General features: G+C 36.0%; 1 protein-coding gene across 2 annotated transcripts in view; it reads left to right on the top strand.

Moving 5' to 3' along the window:
- LOC125669385 (grainyhead-like protein 1 homolog) overlaps positions 1–17,121 on the top strand; it is a 50,321-nt gene that overhangs the window by 8,211 nt on the left and 24,989 nt on the right. Inside the window, exon 1 of one of the 2 annotated variants that reach the window (XM_048903843.2) lies at positions 12,900–15,456. The exons of the other annotated variant lie outside the window; for it this stretch is intronic. Within the exon in view, the coding sequence (XP_048759800.1) occupies positions 15,404–15,456 (53 nt within the window). The 5' untranslated portion in view covers positions 12,900–15,403. Of the gene's footprint in view, positions 1–12,899; positions 15,457–17,121 lie in introns of those variants that run through there. 2 annotated transcript variants of the gene reach the window in all.

Below are 17,121 nucleotides of genomic sequence, written 5' to 3'. Positions count from 1 at the left end.
GCAGACAAGTTTTACTCCTGAGAGAAAACATTTTATAGTTTCCATTGATGTTCACCTTTCAAATTTCTTAACCAGGTGTCAAATCCACAAAATGTTATACATGCATGTGAAAATATGCATAAAACATATTTGAAAACTGCTTTTTAAAAGTTTTATTTATCTTTTTTAGTTTGGTTTGATGCAAAGCATTGAATAGAATAAAACGATTTAAAAATGCTTAGGTTAACAACTTAGTTTTAATCAAAGTAATTCACAAAAATAGACATATTGGAGAGTTCTCTATAAAATAAACAAGACTTTACTTCTAAAGAAGACTTTCAATCTATTTTCCACCCCAAAAAAGAACAAAATGTGTAAAAACACTATGCCTTGGTGGCAACAGCAATAACAACAAAAATGAAAGCTTTAAGGAATCTAGATAGAAAACTAAAAAGTTCAAAATATATTGTGTTAAAAGTATGGCAAAGAACAAGGTACGATTGTCTGCATGAAAAGGCCCCAAAAAATTCTCTCTATAAAATGTGTCTGGAATTAAACTTAATCAGGGTTTTAAGAAAGTAAAATATATGCCAGGTATACTATGTCAACAAAATCAGAATGATATTCTTAAATGGATAGCATTATGACACCACGAACAAGACATTTCCCGCCTTTTTCTCAAAATAATCCTGAAAACTGTCAAATCTCATACAGATTATTGCTCAGGAAAAGATGTGCGCATTTGTCGAGCAAAATGAAAATTATATATATTGTGTATTATTTCAAGATGAAAAACATGCTTGAATATGAATTTGCTCGACGCATGCGCTGTATGTTTTCTGAAAGGAAAACCACATGAATTTGTAAATATTTTCATTGAAAAAGGCATTTTTACAATTTTATGCAAACTTCAAGTTCTTGTCATTTGACACAAATCATGTTGCTGATCAAATTGAGCGAATTTTGGGTTTGCTAATCTATTCCTTATTTGAATGCCAGGGTTTGAGCTCCAAGTGAAATCATCGATATTTTGGGCCAGATGACTTTAGAAACTGTACCTACTTCTTTCAAGGTCATGAACACAACGTCAGAAACTTTGGTACCAAAAGAAAGTTCTTGTCACAAGAAATGCCCGTATGACATGTGGCAGCATTATCACTAACCATTCAAAAATTATGAACAAGGGTTAAGTTTCAGACAGACAGACAGACTGACAAAGAGACGGGACAAAAACAATATGCCCTACGATCTTTGATTGGAAGGGGGCACAAAACACACTGTTGTGTTGAAGCAGTACCGCTAAAAGTTGTAAACATGCATCCATCAATATTTTCGATTAATTGTGACAAATGTCTGTGATTCTAGGAGTACAAAATACAACTTGCGTTCTATCCTTTAATTCTTTGACAAATAAATGCATCTCCAATCAAATTATAATAAATGATATATTCTAATGTATTAAGAAGCTTTGATAAATCATTAAGTTTCTGCTTTGTTGTAGACAAATTCTAAAGTAAATATCAAAGTGGCGTAGACAGTCTCGAGTCTTCAAAATATCGTCAAATGTGGACATAAATTAGACACATTTATATAAAATACATAATTTGTCTAGGCGACATTTTCGGGATAATGAGAAAAAGGAAAGTAAACAATGAAGACTTTATGATTTCTGGAAAAGATAACAAAATTTATCTTGAAACACGATATAGGCCATTAAAAAAGCAATATAGAATTTAACATCGTTAAATATACATACCATAAGTTAGGAGATAAATTTCTTTCTAAAAAGTCTTACGTCAGAGATTGTGCCAGATATCAATTTAATAATAGCATCGAATTTTCTGATACTAATCGCATTCAGCGCCCTTGTGGTCTCTTTGTTTACCCTGCCCCGCTACTGAAAGCCCTCCTACGGGAGTTGCACTGTAAGGGAATATTTTAAGCTCCAGTGCTAACTTACTGTAGAATTTCACGGGTATGCAAACACTTCGACACCCACACGAGTTACCCATACTGCTTACAACTGTGTCGACTTCCATGGAGGTTGGACTTCATTGTGTTTTATAGAGGACATCTTGGGCATTGACGTGAGGCGTCGCGTTGCGTGAAATATCAAGAAGGAGCAAAGAAAGATAAAAGCAAAAGCTCAGTGATATAATATTAGATTTAGCAGATATCTACAATTTTTCCTCGACACTACAGATAATGTTCTGTGTAATTGTTAACAACATACAAACCAAAATGAGTTCATTGTTATAGTAAATTCAAATGTTTGACAAAAGCTCGCTTTGATTTTAGTTTTAAACTGCATCCGAAATAATGAAAAAACACAGTGTTCATATAATTGTAATATGTATATCAAAGAATTTGCTCCAACACTTATAATAAACTATGCACATATTCTCCCTCGACCATAAACTGTATGTATATATTCAATTGAAATATATGTTCGTGATGCACGAGATCTACATGTAACTGCTACCATTTAAACAACATTACGCATGTTATAAGCTTCTATTACCCAACTCTCTGCTCACCGACGCTCCTTTTTATACTGTCATTCGACATCTGGAGAAACTGTCATTTATTGACGAATTCTACATCAAAGTACTTCCAAAGCTAAATGACTCAAAGTCTGACACCCCCCCCCCCCCCCCCCAAGACAAAATAACGAAAATAATGCTACGCTATATGATGACAAAAAACCAACCCAGATTATTCTAACTGGAAACACATTATGTGTAATTTACCTGCACGTGAAAGTCATGAATTCATTTTTCGAGGTGACACAATCTCGGTTTTTATGTCAGAATTTCTTGGTGTGAAGGTCACCAGCGCTTAGAATTCTATGAAGCCCGTCTAGTTACTTTCTGTGTTCTGTAGAACGATTTTATTTTGTTTACTTGTATTTTCCGCACTACATTGTACATTATGCTAAGGAAACATTGACTAAGTACACGTATATAATACACGACAAAACATTGATATTTTCAATGTTCTAGTTTTTAAACTTTTCTTCTTGCCTATATGCTGAGTGCAGATTTTACTCCACTTCAAACATGTCTTAATTTTGCAAATGAAATAATATTTCGGTATGGATATGATGTTGTTCACTTGTAGTTAACACTAGCCTTGCTGAAATGTCTATCGAATATAACACTAATTTAAAAACTATTTGTACAACACAGCAAATATTAAACATTGATTCAAAGACTATTTGTACAACACAGTATATGTATAACATTAATTTAAAAACTAATTGAACAACAAAAATGTTCAAGATACTAGTGTATCCCTTGCACATTAAAGATGTATATTCGATAGTTACAAATAGTCATGGTTGCCGAGGAAATCTGATGTGTATACTACTCGATGGTGCTAGTGGAAATGTGTCCAATTCAATGATCGATTTTTATAAAGTTACCACATATATATATATATTTACATTCGACCAAAGAATGCAGCTTAAAAACCAAAAAAAATTATGAATGGAAATTTACAAAATGCCCTAACATTTGGTCAATTCAGATGCCATGTCCGATTGATTTATTCTGATCGGACAAAAGACAGCCTCAGAGCTTTTTTTCATTTTCACAACATTCCGTTGTCATAATCGATCTATTTTGAAACGAAGTCAGCTTTCAAAATAGCGACATAATATGTCCCCTTGTCATGAAAAGCCTCTAAACATAGCGTGTGCTGTTCTAGATCTACCCGATTGATAGCAAACAGAAAAGGACTTTGATAAATTTGATTTGGGTGAAGTTGACATACATTCTATAACCGATTTTGCCATTGCCAATGAAACACAAATAGGACTTTATATTATGGACACTATCGGGAGTTTAATTTTTTTTTTCTGGAACTCTTTTATAACAGGAAGATGTATGTTCCTGTTCTTGAATTTTCTGACCTCCATACCAAGCTGACTTTTCTCCATTATTCTAATGGCTTCACCTGTCATCATAAAGATTTAGTCGTAATTAGAATTCTGATTTAGTTCTCAGATACACGTATTGATCTTTATTATTTAAGTGATGATTCCGTTAAGTACTGGTATACATAATGGAGTTTTGAATTCAAAGTCTGGCCCCGTGGGAACTGATTTATAAAGCTTATATCTGTCTTTTCTATTCATTTCATCAATAATGAACGTTCCGTTAAGATTCTGTAGGTTTACTGCCCACAATATGCATCGTATAGATTCATATTCGATGCTTGCTTATGCCTGCTACCTCTCCTGGGGCATAGGCCGCCGCCAAGAGATTTCCTGGGCCTTCTGTTCAATCTGTCTTCAGGTGTCTCCCATTTTCTCGGTGTCAGCATCGAGGTCTCGGCGTCACGTGTTTCTCGGCCAGCCTGTTTCTCTTACCTTGGGGGATTCCAGGTCATATTCGATAAAGCTAATAAAAATTTACTAAAACAAGTGAAAACGATTTTGATGGATAATTGGTCGATTAAAATGTATTGGTGCACTGCTCATATGAATTGTAGTTTTAAAAATCGAATTTTAAAAAAGTATTTACGTCCTTTAAAATTTAAGCGTTCCATTATGGTGATTGATATTGCGGTTAAATTTGATAAAACTATATGAATAATCTCTCATTTTGTTTTCATTTGTTGATTAAAACAAATGTCAAGTAATTTTTCGCCCTCTTGGTAACGCGTTTGGGTTGACTCCATTTTGTGTACATATTTTGAACATTCATTTCGTTTCTCTAATATCTATTTCTTATTTTAACTTTACATTTTTCTATATTAACAATAATCTATAATGCATATTGAAACTCTAATGAAGGCCGAATTTCTCTTTGCTTTAACGCGCATCTTCCATTTCTCTCGGTCCATGAGGACATGTACTTAAAACTTCCCTCCGTGCCATGGGCCTTAACACTCGCCTTCCTTTCCACTCTGTCCCTGAGATATATACTTAAAACTTCCCCCCGTGTCATGGGCCTTAAAACTTGCCTTCCTTTCCACTCTGTCCCTGAGATACATACTTAAAAGTTCTCTCCGTGCCATGGGCCTTAAAACTTGCCTTCCTTTCCACTCTGTCTCTGAGCTACATACTTAGAAGTTCTCTCCATGTCATGAGCCTTAACACTCGCCTTCCTTTCCAACCTGTCCCTGAGATACATATTTAGAAGTTCTCTCCGTGTCATGGGCCATAACACTTGCCTTCTTTTCCTCTCTATCCTTTGCCTTAACGTTGATTTTCCTCCGGCTGATCTCGCACTCGTTCTTCTTTACATGTTCATTGTTTTTCTCTATGGTCTTTGAGTGATCTGCCGTTCGTTTCCTCTCTGATCGCCAACCGAATTCCTTCACACATGTAGCATCATTCCCCTTTCTCAGGATGTAACCAAGCAAGTTCAAGGACTCTTTCTGATTTCATTGCTGATTTATTCATCCTTGTCATCTTTTTCTGCCTTGTCATTCTCGGTATTCTTCTCACGTGTTTTGGATTGTAAGTGATTCATCTTCTTTTCAGCCTTCGTCATTTTCCAAACGTCCAATTCATCTACATCTGGTGTCTTGAACAATTCGATCTTAGTGTTGTAATCGATGCATTTAGTTCTCCTATTCTCCTATATTTTTAAGGTTGAAGAACGTTCCTATTGCCTAATGCAGTATATTCCAGGCGTCTCTAGTTCATCTTCCGTCCCTCCAAACTGTCCTCCATTGTAGACGAAATCTTCCACTCCTTGTTTTGGCCATGTCTGATTTTGACCCTCTTCTGTCCCTATGAGTTAGTCGTTATTACCTTGTCCTTCTCAGTGTCCAGCTTCCTAATTTCCATCAGTCTCTCAATTTCACATTAGATGGGTACGAACTTTGAAGCAATTAAAGAAACATCGTCTGCAACATCGAGAATCTTTATGAACTTCTTTTGAAGTTCCTTCGAATTCCCTATCAATATCCTCTTGTTCTTCTTCTCATGACCCCCTAAAAAGAAGAGAAAAGAAAAGAATCAAAGAATATAAAAAGGCAATATTGTTAACTAGCAGTCCATGTAGAAGAACATTTAGTGCCTGGATGCATCGAAATATTTACTACAGTAAATCAAAGTTTTAATCGTAATCATCTGTAATAAACTATAGTTTACTATAGTATATACAGTGTACATGTAGTTTATCAAAGTATTTATTAAGGGTAGTGTGGCAAAGATCTGTGGTTAATGGTGTATGACGCTTGCACATTATCACAAAAGGAGCAGATAACTCTGTATTTTCCAATGAAATCAATATAGACAGCATTATTTCGGACTATCTTCTATGTACAAGCGATATATCAAAAAATATTATGATTCTCATGATGAATAGCATTGGACTACGAAGTATCAAAATAATCATTCGTGGATTCTTTTAGGATAAATTATTTATATATACGAGAATGTTCGACATTGTATGCTTTGCATTGACTGACAAGTTATGGCACCTGTACATAGTGCATGTAGAAGAGTTTCATTAAATGCGCTTTCTTCTCTACCACACAAAGGTCCTGAGGCTGACAAAAAGGAAAGATGGAATGTTGCATGTAGTGGTTTGTGCTTAGAGAGTGGTGTACCCTTGGAAAGAACGTTCGCTTAATGGTTATAATCACGTGACAAACTTGTTAGATTATTAGGTTGGTATCAATGATAATCAACAATACTAAAAAAAAAAACTCATTAACTTGGAAAAATGTTAGTACAAGATGTGAAAATACGATGTTTAACGTTGCAAGTCAAGATTGTAAATAATAGTAATTTTCTAAAAATATGTATTACCCATAATATCGTCCTATTACATACATGTAATTTCTCCTCCTATTTTCTCATGTCCACTCACCCGTTGTTATTTGATAAAATTAGATATATTGCGACAAGAGGGGTTGTGTATACAAGTACAAGATGTATTCCGATGTGTTTGGATAACTCAAGGACAATAAAAAATTGAATACCCTATAATGATAAGAGTATGGCTGACTTCTTTTAATTTGTTCAAAAGGTATTTCTGATAAGTGTATCTGGTTTCATCAAAAGAATTTTTTTTTTCGATTTTAAAGTCGAGTTTCGATGTCTTTGATATTCTATGATTTACCATTCCAGTTTGTCGTATATATTTGTAGTATTTAGGAAATGTAGCCTCTACGATCTATTTGTTTCATCTGAATCGATTCTTATTAAGGAATGACTCTCAGTTTTTGAAAGTACATGAGATGATATGTCATGAGCCTCCTCACCCCGGCATATTGAATATATAGGCCACTGAGACACGGGGTACAACATTTCATCTACTTAAAAAAAAAAAACTGAAATCCATTTCATTTCTTGAAATTTTAATCATTTTCATTAAATTTTAATAACGTGTGTATTCCTACATAGTTTTTAGCCTATTTAAAAAGTTTATGAAATATCAACTTCCAGTTTCAGTCAGTAAGAATGTTAAGACGAAAACGGGGTGACATTAGAAAAATTTATGAAAATGACAGCATGTATTTGAGGTACCGATTTAAACAATCAGGTCATTATATCCTTACTGCGAGATTGTGACATTTGGTTTAAAAACATCTGGAGAGAAATTTACTTTGACAATCCCGAAAGGGACATTGTCCTTAATATATCGGTTGAATTGCGATGTTTACCCCTTTCCGTCGAATTATAATATATATTATATTCTGTGTGGTTTGTCGCTAAGAAAAATATTGGCATTAAAAGGGTACCCTCTGAAGCGTGGGAACAACTAAAGGGGGATAGTCAGAATAATCCCGAATGACAGACGACAGGTTGTTCGCATTTTTTCCCAAGAGGGGGTCCATTCTGGCAATTATGCAACGTGAATGGGAGTGGGGGTGGGGGGTTAACTTCCTCGGACGGTCTAACCTTGCACAAAAATAGCATTAAAGAGATGCGTATTTTGGTTCAACTTCTGGATCCAGGCCGTTGTCCGCAATGTCATTTTAAACAATATTCGCAGTATATTAAAGTTTGATCCGCGTAACGGTCACTGAACAGTCTTTATTGGTCAATAAAGCTGATACAGAATTTTTAAAATCGTGTGGTATATTTTAAATATTGTAGTAAAAATCAAATAATATCAAGAATAAATATATCGTCGGTTTTTTGTTGTTGTTTTAATGAGTTATCTTCTATTAAAAGAGGGTTTTTATCAAGATTTTTGGATACCCACGACTGATTTCGTCCTTTTCAACCGTAAGTAGCCATCGATGCAAATCAATAATGGAGTAATCCTGTGATCTTCACCTTGACTAAATCTGTATCGAGATAACAATGACAATTGCTTTAATTACTTTCACCTGGTTCATTGAATTTTAATATATAAAATACGAGCTGTGTAAAATAACCAAACAAATAAACAAAATAAATCAGGTACCTGTGTGACCTTGAATAAGGTCGTGTCAAGACTCGAGAGATACAGATGAATGGTCAGAAAACTGTCTAAGTGGGGGTATTTTGTAAATAAAACGGGACGTTTCTGATTGCGTAGCTCGTGAATCCTCACCCCTCTCTGTCTGCTACTTCAATGGCTGTCGGTTGTCACCGCTCAATCTTCATTTGTACTCGCTTTAGAAAAAAATATAGAGCAGTTGTGTTATTCTGTTTGCTATTGACTCAAGGAGGTCTCTGTGCAAGCTTTAGGTCGCTGCCAATTCTGTTCTTTAGCATGAATGGACCCATACTAGATTGTATTAATATCTAGTAACCCTATTTTAAGTGTAATTATGCATGGGTGGCAATGTTTGGGATTTTGTATAGAGAACCTCATTGACAATGAAAAGCTCAGTTATAATGAGTTCAAATGCAAACAGTCGTGGATACTGATGACAATCAGTTTAAATTATCACCAGATCGACAGGAAGGTTTGGTGTACTTTCAGGTGAATACACAAAGGTTGCGACGTTGCTTTAGTGACCATTAGCCTACAAACATGCTCGAAAGGTGAGCGAAAAGTTAGATAACAAGCGCCATAATGTTACATTTACAAATCAAATCTTGCACATAAATTCCTAATTCTGTACTTGTAATGTACCAACAATCATGGAAAAGTTACAAATGCTGTATTTATCCTAAATTCTCAAGTATCACAGATTCATAACGGGTTTGTAGTTTGACCCTTGCACAAGCGAGAGTATCACATCACGGGTATATCATTAGTTATATGGATTCTTGGCAGGATATATGGACTCCAATTCCCCGTCAAAGTTTATATTCTCCCGAGTCGTTAGGCGAGTAGGATAGCAGTATGACATTATTCTGTATTTTCTTATAGAATATAATATTGCTTGATTTTTTGCATGGTGAACTACTATTTAAATGACAACAATTATTTGATCTGTGTTATGCACATCTGGCACATCCTCAAAATGTGCAGCATGTTATTTTGCTAAACTTTTCAGAATAAAGGTCTAAACTACAAATTGTTCTTCCAAGATGTGTGTACAAGTCAAAGGTTTGTCTCAAATCCTTGTCAAATTGCGTTCAATTTTTTCGGGACTGAACATTGATTGGTTCCATGCATGATTGCATGATCCAATAAAATCTATCGTTTCTTTTTCAACAAAGAAACATATATTGGCGGCACATGTACTCCAGTCTGTGTAACAGACATGTTGATATGAACTTATTATGGACACAATATGATACTGTGGTGTGTGTACTAATGGAATATCAAAGAAACCATTCACAGTTATTGATCGCTTGTTGAAGTCTTTTGGCGTGTACCTGAAAATATTTCAACCATGCAGTATTTAAGAGCCTTTAGCATTGTTCATTCTCTACACCAAAGGTATCTCCTCACATGTAGTTGAGAAGTCGTGAGTAGCCTTTAGAGGACGTCAGATGATCAGAGTTTGCGCCAGGATCCAGCATCTTGGTGTAAAATGAGACGATAAATTAGAGAAATATCTATATAACTTGTTGACGTTTTCCACGCAAGTCCAATTTTTTCTATCTATATTTACTTAGGCTGTTTGCCTTGTAGTTTCTTGTTTCCTCAGTTTTTCTTCCGTGATTTCGCCTCCCTCTGTTTCTTGGTCGTCCTTTCTTCTCTATGCTGGATAAAGATTTCTTGAGCGTAGGCCAAATCCAACCCCACTTCCGGCGCATAATCTATTTCCCCCACAGGTCTTCATTGCTAATCTTTTCTGGCCACCTGATGTTGATGAAAGTATGGATCTTCGGCGTTGTTACCTTTGTCGTCCTCCACCTCTCTGAACCGTAGAGCAATACATTTTTTTCCAGTCATCGCAATGGCATATCGATCAGCGCTTCCCTGTCCATCAACCACACTCCCCAGGTAAACAAAGGTTTTCATCTCTTAAATTCGTTATTGGTGTATTATTAGGTGTTGATCTTGAACCCTGGTCCAGCAGATATGCTTGCAAGGACGGTAGTCTTGTCTCGTATCTGGTTTCGGTTGTGGGACAAAACCCCTAGATCGTCTGCAAGGTCTAGGCCAACAAGTTGTACACTGTAACAAGGGTGTCCACTGGATTCCATTGTTCTTTTCTTCTGTAGTTGTTTTAATGATCTAGTAAATGACCAGTTATAATGGGAAAGGCGACTGTAAACAACCTTGCCCTTCCTCAGTCTTTAACTCAAAATTGTCTAAGCTGTCCTGCATGAGCGGTTCTACAAGCCATATCATTATTGGTGCACTTGATTATGGAGATGAGCTTTTTTGGTATACCATAGTGTTCCATCAGTTTCCATAATATCTCCCTGTTAACGATGTCGAATGTCTTTTCATAGTCTATGAAATTTCTGTAGAGAGGAATGTTCCACTCCACTGACTGTTCAGCTGTGATGCTCAAAGTGGCAATCTGATCAGCACATTACCTATACATTGTATCTCCTGAAGCCTGCCTGTTGGTCCCGTAGGTTAATATTAACTGCCTCTTTCATTCTCTCCAGACTGACTCTGTTGAAGACCTTCCATGGTAGTGACAGGACCATAATTCCCCGATATTTGCTGCATTCCTTGAGATCTCCTTTCTTTTGTAGTTTTATGAGGATACAATCTTTTCATTCCCTTGGAACCCATTCCTCCTTCCACATCTTGTAGGAGCGATTGTGAAACATGTCAACTACAGTCCTCATGTCTCCATTGATAACTTAGGTCGGTATATCATCTGACCCTGCTGCTTTGTCATTCTTAGGGACATAAACAGCCTTTTTGGTCACTGTTTTGATGGCATAACAGAGCTGATTGGTAGTTTCATCTCTGCTGTTTGGATGTCTGGTGATATTTCAGGGGTCGGAGGGTTTAGGACTTTCTTGAAATGTTCTGTCCATCTCTTTAACCGTTTCTCTGTTGTTGTTGTTGTGAGCGGGTTCCTATCCTTGTCCTTTACTGGTTTGTCCGTTTGTTGGAACTTGCCTGCTAACTTAATATCTGAGGTTTCCCTGATCTGTTTGTTTGGTTAGACTGCATATCTATGTGGTCCCTCTTATCCTTCTTGAAGATGACATTCACATCTCTGTCAGATGCAGTGTATTCCTGAGCTTTTGCTTTCTCTGCTCTTGTTCTGCTTGTGTTAAGTGTGGCCTTCTTTGTTTTCTTCACCTCCACCTTATATATATATAGTGATGACCGAGATCTACTCTGTGGTGCATTTCTTTCTGCCTAGAACTTCATCACAAGTGCCCAGCCAGATCTTCTTGGTTTGCTGCCATTGTAATTTGATATCAATGTTCTCGTTCTGTAGCTCTTGTAGTGGCTGGAATGTGTTGCCCAAACCGAGTTGGAAGGAATTCTGGGTATCCTTGTTCTTAAGCAGACTTACACTGAACCGTGCATGAGAATTGGTGGTACTGGAGTACTTCTTCAGTCTTGCTGACATCACTGCAAGATGATGATTGGGTGAGACATCAGCATATCGCATCACACGCATGTAAAGATATGATGACCTAATTTAAACATATTTTATTGAGAAACTCAATAGGATCGGCCAATAGGCATAGCCTATGTAGGCCCTCTCCAAAGATGACGACCTGAACATCTGACTGATACAACCATGGTCAATATTGTTTTCTATGACGTGGTTTTGGGATTTCCATGTGGCTTTTTGTATCCTCCTATGGTGGAATATACTGTCTCAAATTTCCAGTTGGTTTTAAGATAAAAGATGAAGATAAAAAACAGTGATCAATCTCTTAACTCCTATACAATACAAAATAGAGAGTTGGGCAAATACGGACCCCTGGATATATAAGAGATGGGATCAGGTTCCTAGGAGGAGTAAGCATCCCATGTCTACCAGTCACACCCGCAGTGAGCCCGATATCTTAATCAGGTAAACGGAGTTAACCGTAGTCAAAATCAGTGTGTCAAGAACGGCCTAACAATCGGAGTGATACACGTCAGACAGCATTTGACCCAATGATAGGTTGTACTGGCAAACTAGATCGTTATAACGACCATATAATTTGCGAAATGTTAAACAAGACTGTTGATACACCTGCATCATCAAATTGTTTGTCAATAGCCTGCCTCGAATAAAAAAAACTGATCATACGCAGAACGAACGCTTGCGTATCGAATCACTTGAGATATATACATATCATATGCAGGTGATAATGGAATATTGCTACATAAATATGGGATGTTGACGATGGAGAGGCTGAAATCACCCCGTTTGTCATAAAGTTGAGTTGTTAGTTGCATAAGTCTATAAAGTGTTCATCGTTCTGATTCATTTCTCCCAGTCTGTTTGTTCCCATAATCTCTTTATAGCCTGTGATGTCACTTCCTACCTTGGCATTAGGATCATGATGTCATTGGAACATCTTTTGTAAAATTCCATTTGAAGTTGGATGTAAAGTCCTGTTTCTTTTCCCCGGCTGCTTCGTTGGTAGGAACATAGCACTGTATCACATGCAGCCTTATTTTCTTTTTCTTTGTGGCAAGCATGGCTCTAATGATTCGGGCACTGACCGGTTTCCATCCTATTAGAGCACGATACGCTTCTGGAGAAAACATAATGACAACACCGCCCTCTATCTCTGCTCGTGGTCAATTTTTAAACTTATTTAGTTACATGGAGTTGTTTATGATTGTTTTTCTGAACAAACAGAATAATGTTGAGTCTTTAGAAATCGTTTCCACTTCAGAAGAATGGGTTTTAATTTGGGGTCTACATTGAGAAAACAAAATGCATCATGGCCAATATGGTGATGTTAATTCATCCTTGTTAGTATATATCCTAAATGATTGATTTGAAGAAATCATTACACGCCATCGATCAAGGCCCATACAGGAGCCAACAAATTGTTGAATTTAACGGACAATTGATTTTCATTAGCTGGTACATTATTCAAGTAGTGTCTTTCAGATTTTGAAAGTATATGGGGGTAATTTTCCCTGAGCCTTTTCACACCGGTGTATGAATTTAGCGCTCCATAGAAAATATGCCGATGTGAAGAACCTCAAGGTATATCATCTCATCTACTTTTAAAAACAAACTGATATACGTTTCTTGTATTATTGTATTGTATTTACCTGATCACATACAATGTCAAGTTGATTGTTCTTTGTTTTGTTATTCAACATTTGAAAAACAAAAAGCACAAAAATTTCACTGTGACGTCACAATCAATAACGTTGAAAATACGCAAACTCCCCGTCGAGGCCTCATCTAGATAGTTTTGTGAAAAAACGAACTCTGGCAAAAGTTTGGAAAATACGTTATAACGTTGAAAATTGATCGTGACGTCTCAGTTGCTTTTACTTAAATCCCTGTACAAAAATGAAAGTATGCGAGGAAATAACATTCGGTTTCAATTGCTAACAATATCAAGAAAAAAAAACCCCAGAGTAAATTCTAACTGCAGGAAGTTGATATTCTGTTGAATATTACTAATCTGTACAACTTGGTCTTACATTTTGATATTTTATGGTGTCATGTGTACATGATTTTTTTTTTTTCCATATGGGAGCACTTCGGCTGTAAACATTTGTCTGAAGAAGATTTGAATTTTCTGAAATGCTGTTACAATATACATGTATACTTGTTATTTAAGAAATAAATGTTTAGTTTGTTTATAACATGGAGGATATCAAAGTATTGGTATCATGGTGGTACAGAAATGGGCATCATGGTTCTTTTATGTCATGCATTCTTAATATTCCTTAGATTCTTGCTAACCTCGGACGTCTGTGCATTGTATTGTTATTGTCACGTTTATTGTTACGTACATGTATTGTCACAATGTGATCCATGCTTGGTATATTTCAGTATCATTAAAAGCCACTGTCTGTCGCCATGTGTCAAAATATCTCGAGGGGATGTGAAACAACACGCTATCAATTTTCAAACGTGCAAGCGTGTTTCAGATATTACGATTAACTGTATATCCAATGTCAAAAACTTATCGGTTTGTTATATATCTTATATATAGTTCAAATGTTCTGACAAAGTAACAGCGGGGGACTGATAGTTACACACTGAAATAGACAGATCAAAACAATATGACATCTTATCGGGATAATAAAAACAATGTACATATGTATTGTATTCAATATGTTCACAGATCCATGGACATTGCTATTTCATAACACAAACTTTCAACTGGACAATTTCGTTACTACCAAAGCTTCAGGAATGACTGGTCCAATAAAGGCGATTATTTTAAATGAGTCAACAATTACTCAACACTGGGTCAACGGTGGCCACCACCCAGTGACGGAACACAAACGGAGCATCGTCATTCACTGTCACAAGGCCCCTTAATTAAAGCGTCTTTTTCGGGTGACGGGACAAGTGTTTTCTGAGCTACCAAAATAAAAATGTCGGTGGCAAACACTCGTTAACCCTCATAAAAATCACAGGAAAATGTTCGCTTAGTCAACGAAAGGAAACTGCATGGTAGCCAGGCTGAACAAAGTGATTGATTTTTGTTTTCCTCGCACGTATCCGACATTTTGACAGTTTGGGTCCCTTTTGGTGACCTCTCACTCTAAGTTCTTTACTTCTGTGCCATTATAATAAACCATTGAACCAAAACTATTAAACCCTTCACACTGAGACGTAAGGTGTATTCAACGATCTTTTCACAATACATTGAAAAAACACTAAGGTATTACAAACCTATTGTGTAAAGCCTACTTTTAAAAACGACCTTTCCCATAGTTAAAGACTTTGTCTAAACATGGCTTTCACAGCTCGCAATATTCCTCTGCTTGCCATAGCTTCCGACTCTGAGATCTTTAGCATGCGCGCACCGTTTTGCTCATGCAAACTTTCATACTAAACCGATCAGTTAGAAACACATGAATGGGCATTCTTGAAGCGCATTAACTTCAGCGAGTGATCGGCGTATTCCGTATTTGGACGATTGAGTGAAACAGGATTTCAAATAGTGTGTAAATCGGACTAAACTCGGAACTTGTAAGACTAGTTTGTCAAGATTTTGGAGTATAGAATGAGCAGCGATTGTAGTTCGATCAAGGAAACGCTGAACGATAATCACTCGGGGTAAGTACAAGAGACTTTGTATAACTCCACTGTACAGTTCAATCAAATTTGATAATATCTATTATTGAAAGAAGGTCAAATGTATTGTCATTGGACTTTAGGTATGCGAAATCGGTTATGTTTTTATGGTGTCTGGTGTGAAATAAGTGTATATACGGCTCACTGAAGATTTCAAATTCGTATCATTGATAAAAAATCGATGTTGTTTTGACAACGTAATGGATATTTTTTTTATATATACCGGAACTTTTATAAATCACAAAAAAACCCCTGATGCATGGAGCTGAATGTGTCGTATAAACCATGAAGTGAAAAAAATTCAGCGATTTATTATATTAAGGTGAAGTCTGGAGGACTAGTTACTATGCATGCAAGGTAAATGTCGAAATTAAGTCAACATGCATAATTAAATAGATCCAAATGGAACCTTTTTGCTGAATGACAACAGCCATATTACACGTGATTATATATAGACATGTAACAAGCACCTTGGTCCAACACGAAGTGTCATGGAAACTATAAATAATTGAAAACAATAGATGGGACCTTATTATTTTCTATTGATGGCAGTTATCGATTAGTACTACAGATTTTTTGCCGTCAGGAATTGTGACAGGACCAATCGATGGGAATTATTCCACTTTTATATCGAGGACATTCGGTCTGCATACCTGCTTTGTAACACCTTGAATATTGCTTTCCCACAATTGTCAAATAAATCGGGGTCCTTTTTCAATAGTTGAAATAATGAAATCTAGTCAGCCAAGCAGAAATTTAACGGCAGCTTAATCAGACCTTTACAATTTCTTAGCTATTATTCTATAAGGTGGAAAAAAACAAACAAAGACGATAATTGAATCGGGAGCGAGAAATGCATTGAATTGGGATCTAATTTGTTACTGGAGAGACAGAAAACAGTCGTGAGATTCTCGTCTCAGCTACGTAAGTGTACCATCAAAAACACCTCGTCCAAATATAACCAAGCGACGTAGGTTTTATTAAATTTATTAGGAACTAAAGGCAATGGCAGATCTGAAATTAACAAATCACACACCACATTACATATGCAACAAAATATACAATTACATAAATTCATATTCGTATTTCCCTTTAAAGAAGTCAAAATATTCCAATGAAATGTATATGATCGACTTTATTACTTTACTTCAAAAAGTAACAAAATTTATAGTCCTTGATCAAAAAACGGTCATTTCATAGTAGAGAAATATACTGTAACATTACACACGTATGTATAGATTATCTGTATTTCATCTACAAAAAGTTAAATAAATCACACCTGTCGTAAATTTTGTGGGTTAGTTAATTATGTATTCGTTACACAAGCATAAATGAGGTTTAATTGTTGTTTATTTCAATATTAAAGTTTTAAACACTAGTATATGAAAGAAATATACAACCGCCTCATCTAATTAGCAACAAAGTGAAACATTTCATTTCTGAAGTGAATGGTATTATTCCAGACATGGTATATTAAATCTAGCGTTTAGTATGTTGACCTCAGGTTGTTTTTTTTTTGTGATCATATGATCATGTTCCCATTTCTTTGAAAGACGAATTAAGTAAACCAAGAATGTTTGTGCATTAATTTAAGTTCTGCCGGCCGATTCACCTTTTTAATCCCCATAAACCCTTCAGATCTGCAAA

This window comes from Ostrea edulis, chromosome 4 (genome assembly GCF_947568905.1).
Source record: "Ostrea edulis chromosome 4, xbOstEdul1.1, whole genome shotgun sequence".
Classification (NCBI taxonomy): domain Eukaryota; kingdom Metazoa; phylum Mollusca; class Bivalvia; order Ostreida; family Ostreidae; genus Ostrea; species Ostrea edulis.
This window is presented reverse-complemented; position numbering and strand designations above follow the sequence as displayed.